General features: G+C 49.7%; 1 protein-coding gene across 3 annotated transcripts in view; it reads left to right on the forward strand.

The window, feature by feature from the left end:
- Positions 1-10,169, forward strand: part of MIDN (midnolin) — a 36,411-nt gene extending 26,242 nt beyond the window's left edge. For all 3 annotated transcript variants that reach the window (XM_020780933.3, XM_020780932.3, XM_020780934.3), the window contains exon 8: positions 5,344-10,169. In XM_020780933.3, coding sequence (XP_020636592.3) covers positions 5,344-5,606 — 263 coding nt within the window. In that variant the 3' untranslated portion in view covers positions 5,607-10,169. The remainder of the gene's footprint in view (positions 1-5,343) is intronic.
- The last annotated feature ends 5,638 nt before the right edge of the window (positions 10,170-15,807 follow it).

A 15,807-nucleotide genomic window follows, 5' to 3' on the forward strand; every position in this document is an offset into this window, starting at 1 on the left:
TGGCTGCACAACAACCCCCCAACCCGAAATCTCTGGGTAGGAGAAATGTTTCTAAATGGAAGTCTTATTTTTGGGGGGACCCATCATGAGAAACTAAAATCCGGCTGGAAAGCTGGGGGAGGGAAAAGCGGAAGTCAGCAGGAAAAGAGGAGGACCCAGTGTGTGATAGATGGGCCCCCTGGAGGAAACCACAACTTTTTGAGTTTGCAAGAGCAGAGCAGGGCCTTGGGGAAGAAGGCATTTTTGAGATGGTTCATTCCCCCAGCACAGAAACATGCCCTCCAGGATCCCAGTTGTTTCGTGGCTTTTTTTTTTTTTTTTGAAAGGCTGGTGATGGCTCTGAGGTTGCTGATGAATAGGTGCTCCTTCCTCACCTGATGGGATTTTGAATGCTTCCTTTGTTCTTGACTGGGTTACATTTGCATAGGCAAATGGGTAATTTAACCCCAATAGACTTCTTTTCTATAGACCTCCCTGCAGCCCCTAGGAAATAGGGCTTAAGACCTGGGGGACATTTATCACCTTTCCAAAACCATCGGCATGCAAATAACTCCCCTCCCCATCTGCCACCCTCCTATGCAGGCATTTTAATGGCTCTTTAAAAGAGCATTCACAAAGGATGCTTCTTAGAAAGATACTGGTCCCCACCCTGTCCATTTCTGACCATGGGAGAAGTCCTGAAAAGGAGAGAAAATCATCTTAGATTTGCAGAGCTGGAAGGGACCCTGTAAGATCATCAAGTCCAGCCCTTCTGAAGGAGGCACAGGATTCGAACTCTCAGCCGCTGGCTCCACAGGCAGAGACTTCGACCCCTGGGCTATCCAGAAGCAAAAAAAAAAAAAAAAAAAAAAAAAAAAAATCACAAGTGAGATGCAGAGTTCAAAGCAGGGATGATCTGGGTTAAATTGGGGAGGGGGAGTTAATTTCGCCCCACAGAAGAAACAGCATTCATGGTCATCTCTAGAAAGAAAACAAAATGCATAGAGGAAAACGCTTTCTTTGGGATCAGCAATAAATTCCCAAAGGATGAAAGCTTTGGAATTCCACAGGGCTCTTCCTCAGGAGAGATGGTGAAAGAAATTCTGCCTCCCCATGCTGAGAAAGGTCCGGGTGATGGATCCGCTCTGGGTTTTGGTCCCGATTTTATAAAGGAAAGTGGACAGGCGGGCCAGTCCCAAGCTGGGAGCAGAATAGACCTTGGCCCTTTTGTGTAAAGTTTGGGTTGAAAGGCAGACCGGGTCTGACCACCCCACCCACCCAAAATCGGGGTCTCCGGTCTCTCCTGGAGAGGCCCTCTGGCGAATCCCGAACATCCCCAGGCAGGTAGCAACGAAGAATCCAGTTGCACTGGGATCGGGCATCTGTTTCCCTAAGCAGCTAGCTTTCTGCCTGCAGGGATGCCTTGACTTCCTGATTTCTAGCTTAAATGGGCCCCGCCGTCTCTTCCAGTCTTTGGACCGACATAGAAGCCCATTTTATCGCCACCACGGCCAACGCCGTTTTGGGGAGAGCAGTTCCAATGGGCTGCGAGTGCGAGAACCTCTCCTTTCTCTTTCCTCTCTTTTGCTGGCTGGTCGGGTTCATGCTCTCGTCATCGCTCTGCCACCCAACCCGGGACCGCTGGCGTCAGGGGTTGGCGCTTTCTCCCCCCCTTCCCCACCCACCCCCGACCCTGCCTGTGGATTTCTGGGAAGTGTTTTCTCTTTCCCGCTGGCTCCCTTCGGCTTTCCTGGCGTGCGGCGGCACAAGCCGGCGCCCCCTCCTTCCCCCCCCCTTTCCACCGCCTCCTCGGCTCACGCTGGCCTAGAAACGTCACACTTGCAAAATTGGCAGCTGGGGAGGTCTCTTTGGCCCGGCACCAGAGAGGAAATAAAATACCACGGAGACAGACAGAGCGAGAGAGGGCACCGGGAGGGGGGGCACCAGATGCCAACTGTCGGAGACGTGACACCAGCCTCACGCACAGGCAGGCGGGGGGGGGGGGGGGAGACCAGATGATTTTCAGACAGCACATGGAAGAAAAACCTCCATGTTTAATGCATGCCACGTTCGCTTCCTGCATTGGCTAGAAATAAATAAGCCAAGGCCTCCCCGCCAGCAGAAAGCTAGCTGCTCAGGGGGACGAACCCACTTCGACAACACTTGGGTCTCCACGGGTCTTTCTTTCACACTTCCCGTCGCCACCCGCTCGTGCTTTCTCTTGCGCCCGTTGACCGGGTTCTCCACCACCCATCGCCAGCGAGCGCCTGTTTCTGTTATCCACGCGTCCTCCCCTGCAGGGTTGGCCGTTAAGAGAGACATCGTGGATTTGTGGGGTGGCAGAGCGAGGGTGCCCGCGTTGTTCCAACTCTGAACCTGGAAGGTGCGGGTCACATTGGTCTCCCGCACCCCACCCCCACGTTGCCTCCATGTTTGGCTCCAAAAACGGGGAAGCCTCTGAGCATGCGCAGAGTGTAGCTTTCTTGCTGCTCAGCTGAGCTCCAGGAACCCTGCTGGGAACCAAGAATGGGGGCGAGGCTTCCTCTGCCTCTCCATGGCTCTGAGACCCGCCAGGCAGCTTTCGTAAACCCCCCCCAAGTGCCTGCAACTCCAACTCCCATCCTCCCCAGGGAAACCCAGCAGCTCTTCAGATTCGCCTGTCCTGCCCTGCTGTTTTGGCACTTCTAAAATTTGGCTTGTGCTGAGAAATCCGTTGGTGGCTTTTTGGGGGGGGGGACAGGGATGGGACGGGACCTGTCCTGCCGTCCTCCTCCTGGCCCGCCTGGCAGGGCTGTCGCTGGGCCAGGAGGCTTGTTCTGAAGCCAATTCGTTGTTGTTCTGAGCTGGTCTGCTTGGTTTCTCCTTCTTGGACGCGATGGCACCACCCATCTCTCTTTGCATGAATGCTTCTCAAATAAAAACCGCCCCCGGCTGTCACCGGAGCCCTTCTGTGCTTAAGGGCACGGGAGCAGTGAGTTAATTCTTAACAGATTTTTGCTGCTTTTCACCCCATTACTGCCTGCAAAAACTATGGAAAATCTGTTTTCTACGTGTGTGTATACCTTTTTCTCCCTTCCTGCCTTCGACTTGATTCAAGTCCATTTTTAACACACACACGCTCTCTCACTCTCTCTCTCTCTCTGCTGTGATGCGAGGAAAGAGGCTCGGATGACGAAACCCATCTTGTGTATTTTTATCAGCCCCAATCCTGGCGGTTCTGCCCGCGAGCGTCATCATTACCGAAACAGGATGCTGCGTGACCAAGCGGGGCGACTCAGGCGCACCATGAAGTGGGGCGGCTTTGATTTCTAAATAGGAGGGATGTGGGAGGACCTCGAGTTTGCTGGAAGAAATCGGCAGATAGGAATGCAGTGAATTCAACAACTCTTGTGCCATTAGTTCCTCTCAAGGCAATGGCCTTTGCTGAAATTCCCAATCGGATTTGAGTCCCTCATTTTGCGTTTGACTCTCTGGGGTCTGTCTCCTCCCCCCGCCCGCTAAAAGCTAGTAGCGTTCACCCCTTGCAGGGAGAAAATAAAACCCTGAAAGACAATGGGATGGTTTTGATGTTGTAGCTGTGGCCTTATTGATCTTCAAGAAATCCATGACTTTCTGTCCGCTCTTCTGGTTCCGGTCAAATCCGAGCCGAATTTTGATCTTCCCTCTGATTTCATTCACAACATTCACCTTCCCACTCAATCTGTTGGGAGTTTTGGCAACCTCGCATCCTGCCTTTAGTGGACTCGGCTGGGAGGGACCTTTCTGATTGTCAGTTTCTCTGGCACTAACCAATCCAGCCTTCCCTGCTTCGTGAGTTCAAAGAGAGACCTGCCTCTCTGCTCAGGGCTTTTCCCTTCTCCGGAGAGGAAGGGGTGGCCTCATCTCTGGGCCTTCGGGGGGGCTATTCTGCTCTACTCATCCCCACACTTTTCGCACACACACACACACACACCCAATGCAAAACTCGGGGACATCTTTGCCACCCCCGCCTGCGGCTGGGGAAGGGGGCGGCGTCGTTGAGATGAAGAGAGACTTGAACGGGTGTCGGGGAAGGGAGCCAGCATCGTGGCCAAGTTTACGATGGAGTGGGCTTTGCTTTTCCTCTTCCTCCGTTGCTCTCCAGCCTCATCTCTGTAAACGTTCAATTGTTCGCCCGCCTACGCACAGCTAAAAGCGAGCGAAAAAGAGAGAGAGGGAGACACAAGCATAGACACACTGCACTCTCTCGACCTCCTTTTCATGGGGGAGAAAGAGGAGGAGGCGGGCGTGAAAGCGTGGCTTCGGTTCGTGGAAGGGAAGTGATCCAAACCCCAGTAGTGGCCGCTTTGGGGGGGGAGGACTAATTCAGGAGGGGGTGTGAGAGAAAGAGAAGGTGCCAAAAAAAAGAGAGAAAAAAGATAGATCCTGGATTCCATAGTTGGTTGGCGGATGCTTCCTGCCTCCGTTGCCGTGGCGACGGGGGCCTAAGGATGCTCGCCCATGCTCGGGGACCGGCGTGGCGTCTGCGTCAAGCGTGCGCCAGGGGACGGGGTGGTGGTGGCCACCGGCATCTTCAAACCTGACGTACGAGAAGAACGCTGTGGGGGAGGGAACGAAGGAGCGGAGAGTATCGGCCTTCAATTCCCATTGTGCGTGGTCCCCTCTCCCACGTTGTGCGGGATGATGGGAAAGCTAGTTGTCCTTTTTGCTGCTAGAAAGAGCTCAGTTTGTGTGCCACACACCTTTAAAGTTAGCCCCTTCTCTCATTTTCCCCCTCTAACCAGAAAAAAAGCCTAAACCATTTGTATCTCATCAGATTCGAGCTTGCATTTCAGAGACAAATGATGGGTGCCGACTTTACGACATGGCAAGATGTAGCCATTCCCATGGCATCCAGACCTCCTACGTTTTGATAGAAGGCCCAGTTTTGTTTGGAATATGTGGTTTTAGATGAACACAAATCACTGCCTAGCTCAGGGATTGTGGTCTCTGGCTGCAGATCCAGAGGCAAAGAGTTCGAAATCCTTCACCGGGCCTCCTTGACAGGTACTGGACTGGATGATCTCTGGGGGACCCTTTCTGCTCTAAGATTATTATTCAGCTGCTGGATAGCTCAGGGGTTTTGGTCTCTGGTTTTTATTGATTGGTTGATTGATTGATTGCTGTTCTATCCCACCCATCTCGACCAAAGGTCTACTCTTTTAGAGCCAGAGGTTGGGAGTTCGAATCTCTTATTGGGCCTCCTTGACAGGGGCTGAACTAGATGATCTATGGGATCCCTTCTAGCTCTGCCGTTCTGTGCTGATGATGCCGATGGATCTCCCCTCTTTTTGGGCTGCATTTTAATGTTGTGCTTTCTTCTCTTTCCCCCCCCGCCGCCTTCAGGCGACCGCGTGCGCCAGACGGAAAACCGCGCCACCCGTTGCAAGGTCGAGCGCCTGCAGCTCCTCATGCAGCAGAAGCGGCTGCGCCGGAAAGCTCGCCGGGACGCCCGAGCCCCCTACCACTGGCTGCCCAACCGGAAAGCCAGCCGGGCCAACAGCAACAGTAGCATTTCGAGCGAGGGAAGCCTTGATTTAGACTTCGAAGACTCGGTGTGGAAGCCCGACGTGAAGGCGGACCTGAAATCGGAATTTGTTGTAGCATAAAAAAAAAATTTGATCATGAGCCTCGAATGGGGACAGAGATGGAGGAATTTCGAGGGAGGCTGCGTCGGGGGGAAAAAAACCAAGAGACTGTTTAGTAATAATTAACATTACTCTTTTTTGTTGTTGTTGATTTGGATGGACGAGAGCGATGTGGGTTTTTTCCCCTGCCTTTGGGTGCTTGGTTCTCAAAGACTCGATCGCTGTGGATTTTCTTGGTTCGGACCTTCTTTTTTTTAATTTTTTAATTTTTGTCCCCCCCCTTCAGAGGTCTTGAGGGGGGATGAGATGTCCCGCCTTTGGAACAGTATTTTCTATGATTTCCCCAAAACCCCTTGCTCTGCTTTTTATTTTAAAGAACTGAAAACCATTTCGGGGCCTACGGAGGGAGATGGAAAAACAGTTTCTTCCAGGGATGAGAGAGCGAAAAGGGGAGGGGAGCTCCCTCCCTGGCAAACTCTTCTTCTTTTCTGGGAAAAAGGGGGGGGGAGGGAAAAAACGGTGATTTTTTGGAGGGGGGATGCTTTGCTATTGAAGAAGGAAACACGGCTGCCTTAGCACGACACGTGATCGAGAAGTTCGTTCAGACGATGGCAAAGCAATGGACTTTTCAGCTGCGTGGACCTCGGAAGGATGAGGATTTGACCCTGATTTCATTTTGGTGGGGTTTAATTTTTTTTGTTTGTTTTTTTTCCCTCCCCAGGGACGGGAGGAGGGAAATTAGGGATTATTCTGGGCTGGTGTTTTTTTCGGGGGGAGGCGGGCGGGCGGGATTTTGGAATTTGGACATTTGCTTTCTTCCCTGTGAAACTGACACGGAGGTTTGCTTTCCTCCCTAAAAGTGGGAGGCGGTGCGTGACTCGTTAGGAATGTTATCCTGGTTCTTCTAATTTTATTCATTTAAAAAAATATATATGTTATTTGGGTGACTTCTGCATCACAGGAAGCCCTCTGCATTCTTCAGGCTGAATGAGGGAGGCCCAGATCCGGGGGGGGGGGGGGGGGAGGCAGGCAGTGAGAAGGTTCCCCAGCATTTGACATGAGTGTTCCTGTGTGTCTGTTTGACTCCCTGTTCCTTGTTTGTCCTTTTCTCAATTTTTTTTAATGTAGCATTTCCCAGTCTGGAGCTGTCTGATCTAACCACCCCCCTTCCCTTCTCGTCCTCCATCCTGCGTCTTTTTCTTGTCCCGAGGACCGCATGCACTTTATAAGAGGTGTAAATCGTGGAGTGACGTCAGTTCACGAGAATGTGTGGGATCTCCCTTCCCTTCCGCCTGAGCCTACCTCGAAGGGGTGGCGGGCTGGAAAGTGTTCAGAGGAAGGATGTCCGTACGATCTTCCACTTCTGCCTTTTTCTTGTCCTGTTTTGCATTGTACATTCCCGGCGCAACTTACTGGTGTTATCTATATATATTATTTCCCTGATGGGGTGCATTAAAACCGCTAGAGGGGTTTTTTGGGGTTTGGTTTTTTTTTTGATCTGCCTCGTTCGAATCCTTCAACACACACATCCCTTTCCACCATCTGGCAACTTCAGCCACCCACCCTCCCAACTCCGGACCCAAAAATGTACACCCTCTTGTGGAGACCCACCTTGGTTTCTCCTCTCACTCTTCTTTCCGCCCCTCAGTGGCAAACTTTCGGCCCATTCCTTTACAGAAAAGAAAACCACAATATATATTATTTATAGACTTGATTATCTGAGCCAGTAGTTATAGTATGTTCCCTCCCTGCATCAGTTGTAAAATCTTGGTCCGGCGTGTGGGTGTCTTAGGGAATCCATGCTTGTTCGGTTTTTTAGAGAGTCAAGGGGGGGATGTCTGTCTTTTGCATCTGGCCGAGTCTTTTTTCCACAGGTAAACAGAAAACCGAAACAAGGAGGAATCCATAAATCCAGATGCTGGTTTGTTTTAAAACTGAGGCAGCCCCTGCTTCAGCGAGGCCCAATTGAATTGCTAATCCTAACAAGAATATGTCTGCAGATTCAGTAGGCGTTTCCTTCCTCGCCAGCTTCTAAAATGAAGAAAATTCATGGAATGGATTCTCTGTCCCCATGGAACTGGAGTCGCTTGCCTTCGTGGACCATGGGGGTGCCTGCATTAGGGTGAGCAGTCAAAACCCAATCTTAGACATTGGGGGTGGGCTTTAATGCAGGAAACGGGGCCCCTGCAAAAAAAATACCCTACCATTCCCAAATCTACCTTAAAACCTTCTTTCTAAGGATTTGTTTTGGTTAAGCGTGTTGCATATTAGAAGCATTGCCCTCCTGCTCTAAAAACAAAAGGGTGTGAATTTCGGGCTGCGGTAGCTTAAAGACGAGAGTGGGAGCAGGGGGAGCCTGACCTTGCAGATCAGAATGGACTACACTCCCCATCAGACCTGAACACAGCCGGACCTGATGGGGCCTGGAGTCCGCAGCAATTTCTGGGGAGCCAGAACCTATTTTTTTGCCCCTGAGCCTTAATTTCCTTCCACCGTTCCCCCCCCCCCCCGAGTGTGTTGTCTACGTAAAGCATGTGTTGATGTTCTTTTGGGGAAACCAGGGATGGCTGAGCCGTCCCCACTCTAAACAACCCATTTTATCTGTTGCCTCGTTATGCCTCCCCTCCCGCTTTCAGTGTTTCTTCCTCAGTTTGTGTGTGTGTGTGTGGGGGGGTCTTGCTCGGTTGCCATTGGTTCTTGTCTTTCAGTAAATCAATAGGTGGGAATTTTCCCCATTTGCTCGCTGCTGGATTAGGCCTTAATCCAGAGGTTTTTAACACTACTTGTTATCCGTTGTGTGCTTTTTAAATAAATAAATAAAGGAAAGAGAGAGAAAAAAATGCCAAGGGGTGTGTGGATAAAAAGGAGAATAAATTTCTAAAGCAAGTGCCTCACTTTGAAATTATTATTTCAATTTTTTGTTTTATTTTGCACATCTGATTCAGTATTTATTTCCTCCTTTGCCTGGATCTCGCTTACGCCCCCTTTCTCACCCTCCAATTTCTCTATTGCCGGAAACTAGAAACTTTTTTTTAATTTTTCAGTTTTTTTAAAACTACAAATCCCAAAATCCTCAAATCCATCTTTGCTGTCTGGGGGAAATGATGGGTGGTGTAGTCCTGGAAAGGTACATCTCCACTCCTGGTCTTTTCCCATGTGACAGCCGGGTTTTCCCTGAGCTCCTTTTAAAGAGGCCTTGTGAGCTCCGCCCATCACTTCCTGGGAGCCCAACCAATAGAAGATGATTGAGCGAAAACAGGAAGTGCCAGGAACAAACTCTATGATCCTGGAGGACCTCAGCAAAGTTATTAAAAATTTCACTTGTTCAGATATTAAGAAATAAGGAGCCAACAGGAAGAATTTTTTCCATTCATCCCGAATTTACCTCGTCTCTTTTGTCCTAAGAAATCTGCATGGATTTGAATAAAATTATAACGAATTTCAAAATTTCCACAATGAAAATGTTGCATGGTTAAGAAAGTTCATGGATCAAACATTCTGTTGGCGATGTATCTGTTCTGCTTAACATAATACGCTTTCTTTTTAGAAATAATACAAATACAATCATGAAGGGCAGGAGGGGGGAAGAGACTTGATTTAAAAACATACGGATGGGATTTGAATTTTGCAAAAATGCAGATTAATCTGTGTTTGAAATGGGGCTGTTGGAGAAGACACTCTGAATAAGAATATGAATTTGACTTGTTCCTTGCTTTTCTTGCTCTTATCTTTCTGTGGACCAAGTTAAATTTACAATTTTTTTAAATCTGAAAATTGGACTCTAAATAACTTTCATATTCCAGAAGGCCCTTTAAACCCTCAAAACAGGTTGACTCCACACTGTTTTCATCCGAACTTTAAAGTTCAGACCAAAACCAGATTCCCTGCACTTCCCTTCAACATTGAAATCATTCGCTCCCATTAATCTTTACTTCTCTATATTTACTTCTCCGACACTCTGTCATTCAAGGACTTTTAACAACAACAAAAATCTATTTGGGTCTTGTCTGTCTTTTTCTCTCTGTGGCTTGCCTTGAGACTAGTTTTCTTGCCAACTAGAGGGTGACAGGAAAACTGCTCCCCTTCTGGTCCAAAAGTGTCTTTACACTTCCTGTTTTTGGTTTTTTTTTCCCCTCCTAGATGTGAAATTCCTTTGTATGTGATGTTGTGTAGAAGGTTTTTAATTTTTTAAATATCTTTTTTTATTAAATATTTAAATGTACTCTTTTTAATGGTGTGTGTCTATTGAATATTCCTCCACCCAACCTTCTCGATTTGATGGCTTTGACCTTTCCCCTCCTTTATCTTTTGTTTGTTTGTTTGTTCGCTTGTTGTTGTGTGTGTGTTTTTTTAAGTCGGTATAACAGCAAAGAGGAGAGTCAAAAGCATTACAAAAGCAAGGGGAAATGGACCTGTCTGTGTGAATCAAGTGTATGGAAGGAGCAGTGAAAAGGGGTTTTTCTGGGGGGGAAATGAGTAGACCTGTTTTATCACCTCATTTAAGTTACCTGTATTAAAAAAAAAAGAAACTTTTAAACATGGTTTTAAAATAATAAACACAAAATAAAGAATGCTTGAGCCACATTGGGTATTGTGTAAGCTGGATTTCGTTTTTTAAAAATGGGAAATGGGAGGGAGGGCTTGGGGGGAGGTAGAATTAGAGGGGAAAAGTTTTGCAAAACTCAGGCACGTTAAATAAAAGGACAGTGGATGAGTCAAATCTCAGTATTTCAGACTGCAGTCTCTTATCCCAGGAATGAGTAAATTCAAGACCCATCTTCAGCTGTCAGCTTAAAAGTTGCTTTTTTAAAAAAGTTTTTTTTAAATGGGAAGAGCTCTCTTTCACCCCCCAGTGGCCAAAAATATTTTTAAAATCATAATACTTTTGGGTGGTGGCATATATAATCCTCCCCATGGCAAAACTATCCACCTTAGAAAATTTTAAAAATATTTAAAAAAAATTAAAAAAGGAATGTAAAGAGCTTTCTTGAACCCTCTACCGGCTAAAAGATTTTAAAATTATAAAATAGTTTTGGGCGGAGGCAGATATAAACCCCCCTGGCAAAATCACCCACCTTATAAACTTTTTAAAAATATTTTCCCCTTGAAAAGACATTTCTTGCACCCTCTAGTTACAACAATAAATTTTTTTAATTCTAAAATATTTTAGGGGAAAGGCAGATATAACCTAATCTATTGGCAAAAGAGACTTAAGAGGTTGTTGTAAATAAATTGGGTTTCTCCTCCTGCAGGGCTGCTCCTGCAGCAAGCACCCTGTTCTGGTAACAAAACAGGACCTCCATCTGCAGGAGCAGTCTACTGTGGCCTGCCAGCTGGCACTTGGAAGGGCGCTGTTGCCTTCCAGCCAACCTGGAGGATTGCTCGCTGGATTATCCAAGCCAAAGGGAGGGAGCCTGAGGCCCTCTAGCAGCTGAGGGATGTGGGCTCCCATCATCCCCCCAAAAATGTAGGGGACTGTGGATGATGGGAGCTCTAGTCTGGCTTCCAGAGAGCAAGGATCCAGATTCACTGTCCCAGTCCCTGACGTAGCCATTTGTGTCCCTTTTAAAAGTACTGTACTTTCTAGTTGTGGGATTTTGTGCTGCCCTGGAATGGGATTCAAAAATTCAATTTAAAATTTTTTAAAAGAGAGGTTTAGTTTCCATTCGTGCCTTTTGGTTCTCGCTTCACCCTCAACCAATCCCAAAGCATGACAAGGCTTAGCAGAAAGGCCTCGGCTGTCGGCACCCAAAATCTTTGCTGCTGGAGGCGTGTGAAAGCCACATCGATCCTCTTATGGGGCCGAAGAGGGAAATCCTTGTGTCTTACTTCTCAGAAATCCGTTGCCATCATCCTCCCACACGGTATGCTGCTGCTTTCAGCCTTGCATGGCCCCTGCAGTTTCCTAGCCTTTCTTTCAAAACCTACAGCTTTCCTAGGTCGGGGGTTCTGCCTGAAACAGGAAGTGGGGCTTAACTAGGCCTTTCACCCAGGTGAGCCAAAGTCCTGCCAGGTGCCACGGAGGTTACAAAGCCCTAAAAGTTGAGTCGAATGTTTGCCTCTTCACATTTTTTGAAAATGGATTCCCAAGAGCGGTTGTTATTGGCTAGGCATGCTGCATTACCAGGAAAGGCAACGGGATATCTTAAGTTACAAGCACGGAACTGTTGGGAGGCTGGTATTCGCACCTGTCAAGAAGCCGTACAATCTAGGGAAGTTACCTTGAGCCTGCCACACGCACTCTCTCTCAGCTGATTCACCTCACAGGCTTGTTGTGAAGACAACGGGGAGGACAGCTGTGGGCGCAACCTTGAGTTTGCTGGAAGAAATAGGCAGATAGGCACGCGATGAATTCAACGACTCACTCTAGCAATTAGTTCCATGTCATGGATGGGGACAGGCAATGCAGGGGGGAAATTATGTGGTGGGAAAAAGGGCAATTAATTCTGATACGTTTGAATCTCGGGATCTAACCACGTTTGTGTGATTGAATGGGGATTGCTGCCTTTCCTCAGGCTCCCAGAAAGGGCCATAACAACAACAGCACCTGACAGGAAGATACCCTTCCTCTGCCAAAATGTGGCTCGCCTGGGCAAAAGGCCTAGCTAGGCCTAGCTTCCTGTTTCATCCCCAGTGCTAGGTGGGAGCTTTCTTTCTGAACAGGAAACTAGGCCAAGCTCGGCCTTCCAGTTCCTGGGTGAGCCACATTTAGGTGTCTATACGGTGCAATTGCTAGACAGGAACAGGAAGCTAGGCTGAGCTCACCCTCAAAGCCTTCGGAACGAATAGTTAAGGGACAGGCTGAGGATCGATTTGGCTCAGGGGCAAAGTAGGAGTTTTCTGCCAAGGTGCATCTTTTGGTGTGATGTGTACACGCGTCCAATCTGGATGAGACCGCTCCAGTAAAGAACTCGGAAATCTCGCATGGAGGCCGGGCAGAGTTCGAAAGCACCCTCCCACACCCAGGCGCTCCATGAAAACTCCGGAGGCTGCACATTGCTCATCACGTCAGCTACCAAAGCGGCAGAACCTGCTTTATTTTTCTCCCCGGGGGCTCGTGGGTGACCTTTTCCCCAACCGGCGGCATGAAGGGGGATGTGTGCCCGGCTGTCATCAGGTTGACTCATCCCCATTTTTGCAAAGAAAGGACTCAAAAATCCTCTGTTTGCAACAGCGGGGGGGGGGGGGGCGTGCACGGGGATGATGCTGGAAAGGAGCTGTGTCGCTGCCCGACACAGGATAACATTTCCAGAGGCAGAAATACAAGTACTGTACAGTATTGATGAAGATGGGAGTTTGGAATTTTATTTTATAAGGGGTGGGTGCTGAGCAGGCAGAAGCGCTTCTCGGCCAGGAGTCATGTTCGAGCAGAGTTCCTGGCAGCTTGCAGGAAGTCGGACCCGAGTGCGAGAGGTCTGTGACTTCGGTGCGCCCCTTGAATCGTGGCAGATGACCACAACGTGATGTTTCTCACTTGGAAAAGGAAGGAAGGGAAAAAAAACCCACACATTTTGTATGCCTTTCATGTAAAGTTAAGCCGACCCCCCACGGGAGCTTGCACGGCCTAACGGAGATTTGAACCCAGATCTCCTGAGGCCTAGTCCAGCACTTCAGCTTTTAGGAAGTGAGGCGTTAAGCATCTCTTTGAATAAAGGGTCGTTTATTAAAGGCGTGGGGGCCACCTTTGCCCCAGATATGGGCCGCAGAGGAAAGGGTGGGGATCTGTGTGCGAATTCACCTCCATCTCCCTTCCTCTAGCGTTGACCAAGACGACCGTCCCCTTCCTTCCTTCCTCGCTGGCAGGGTGTCCTTTCATCATCTTGTGCTTTTGGGTTTGGGGTTTTTCAGCGACAGGAAAGCCACCCGCTCCCGTAGTTTCTCTCTCTCTTTTTCTTTCACCCACAGGCTTCCACCCACGCAACCCTTCGCCCGGAGACGAGCAGGTGCGCCGGCAGAAACACCCGGTTTGAGCAACATCACCCAACACAAGAGGAAGAGAGAGAGAGAGAGGGAGAGAGAGATAACTCTTTATTTGGAAAGGGTGTCTCTGGGCATGTGCAGAATGCTCCCCCCCCCCGGCTCCATTCTGTGGTTGATTCTATCTCATTGCTTTGCTCCATCGAAACAGGCTCCATATCCATAAATCCTTGTCAAATAACAAGCTGTCCTGAAAATCTCCGCCATTCAAAGGCCTTCTACTTTGCCGCCTCTTCTCACCAGTTCGATTTGGTCAGTTCAACCGGGTGCCTTGATGGTCTTAAGTTCTAAAAAAAATACTGCATTTATAATTTTCAAAAGAAAATTAATATCCGTAATATTCTCCGAGGCACGGCTACAGGATAAAAGATCCATTCGGTTGCCAGGAGTCAGAGGTGACTCGATGGCTGGGACAGAGCCAAAACGAAAGTAGTGATAGTGCCAGAAGATGTGACTCTCAGGGCAAGGGAGATTTGGGAGGTTGTTCCGTTCAAGAGTCACCATAACTTAGAGGCAACTTGACCGCAAGTCACAACAACTCCTGCAAACACTCATAGGGGTGGCAGCAGCGGGGGTGGCGATATCGAGAAAAACAGCCACATGAAGACTCCGTAGCTCTGTGCAAATGTGGGAAGCGGCCAGCTCCCAGCTGGCTAATGGGTACCGCGGGAATGGGCCCAAGAGGAGCAATTTTCGGAAGCTCCATACTACTCCCCCCCCCCCCCCGGAAAAGGCCCACCTAGGCCCCAATCCGGCTGGTTCAGCTCCGGTTACAAGGCTGGCCCTATCAAGTGGAAAGGAAAAGGAAGTTGTAACCTCAGAGATGTACACAAAGGCAAGTGTGAGGAGGCCGTTGGACGCCCACGGGTGGGAGTCCGCTCTGCCTGCAGTCAGGCGGGCCAAAGGAAATGAAATCAACTAAAACCAGGAGGCTTCTAGGGAAGGGATCCGATCCAATCGCTGGGCAAAACCACCAGGAATTTGGAAGCTGGGAGTTGGCATTTGCTGTCCTGTGCCGAGTTGGCAGCCACGCTGCCCGAGTGGCACTGGACCCCTTGAATTGATCCTTTAAGGGTTGTGAATATGCTGTCAAGTCGCCTCTGACTCATGGTAACCCCTTGCACAGGTGACCTCCGGAACGCCTCATCTGAAACAGGCTCTTGAAAATGCAACCACCGTGGTTTCTTTTAGGGAGTAGATCCATCTTACATTCAGTCCTCCTCTTTCCCTTTGGCTTCCTGCCTTTCCCAGCAGGACGGTCTCCTCCACAGAATCCTGCCTTCTCGTGCTGTTGCGCTTCCCCCCCCCCCCTCCTGCCGGATCAAAAAGGGCTGCAGTGGGCGATCCGTCTCTTTCTCGTCCCTTTCACAAGGTTTTCGAGCATCTCCCTGAGGATCGGGCGGCTGCCGACAGCCAGACGCTGCCAAAAGCCCAGGGGTGGGGAGAGGACGGTCTCTCTTTCATGCTCCCCTTCTCCGGCTCCCCGACAGCGCGCACCCACTGCGGAACAGCCCAGAAATGTTCCAGCACATGCCCGCCTACACAGCTTGCGGTCGCCCACCGGTGTTCAGACAAGCCTTCTTCCCTTCGCTCTTATTACACTGCGCCGCTTGCGCCTTTTGGCCTCCGCGCGGAGAATCCGGGCCCTCTCGTTCCTCCCCATGCGCCGCCCATGCACCTGGGCTGCTGGTGGCTGGGGCCCACCCTTCAGGCTGTCTGACCTGCCTCAAACGGGGCCGTCACTGCTCTGGGCGATGGGGGGGGGGCGAGAGCCCCAAACCAGCCATGTTGGTTCCTGATCGGCTCATGATGCTCAGGCCCCCATCCGTGCAGCCACGCGGACCTACAGCCCTCGGCCTGCGCAGCTCTTCTGCCAAAGGAGGCCATGTTCCTTTTTCTATAAACTCTGTGGCCCGCTGGGGAGCCCCCCCCAATCAACCAGAGGTGTCCGGCAGCCTCTGGAGACAGACGGACCTGCAAACACACACACACACCGAGAAATGTCTGGATCTTGAACTTCACCTCTCGCCACATGGGCTGGGTTTGCTCGTGTTGTACAGATGGGAAAACTGAGGCACAGAAAGAGAGTATAGCCTGGAGACTCCCCGGTTGGACATTGCAGGGGAGAATCATCATCATCATCTGAGAATGGCAGAGCTGGAAGGGGCCCTATGGATCATCCAGTCCAGCCCCGATAAAGGAGGCCCCGTGGGGGATTCAAACTCCCAACCTCGGCTCCAGAGCC

This window comes from Pogona vitticeps, chromosome 7 (assembly GCF_051106095.1).
Source record: "Pogona vitticeps strain Pit_001003342236 chromosome 7, PviZW2.1, whole genome shotgun sequence".
Classification (NCBI taxonomy): Eukaryota; Metazoa; Chordata; class Lepidosauria; order Squamata; family Agamidae; genus Pogona; species Pogona vitticeps.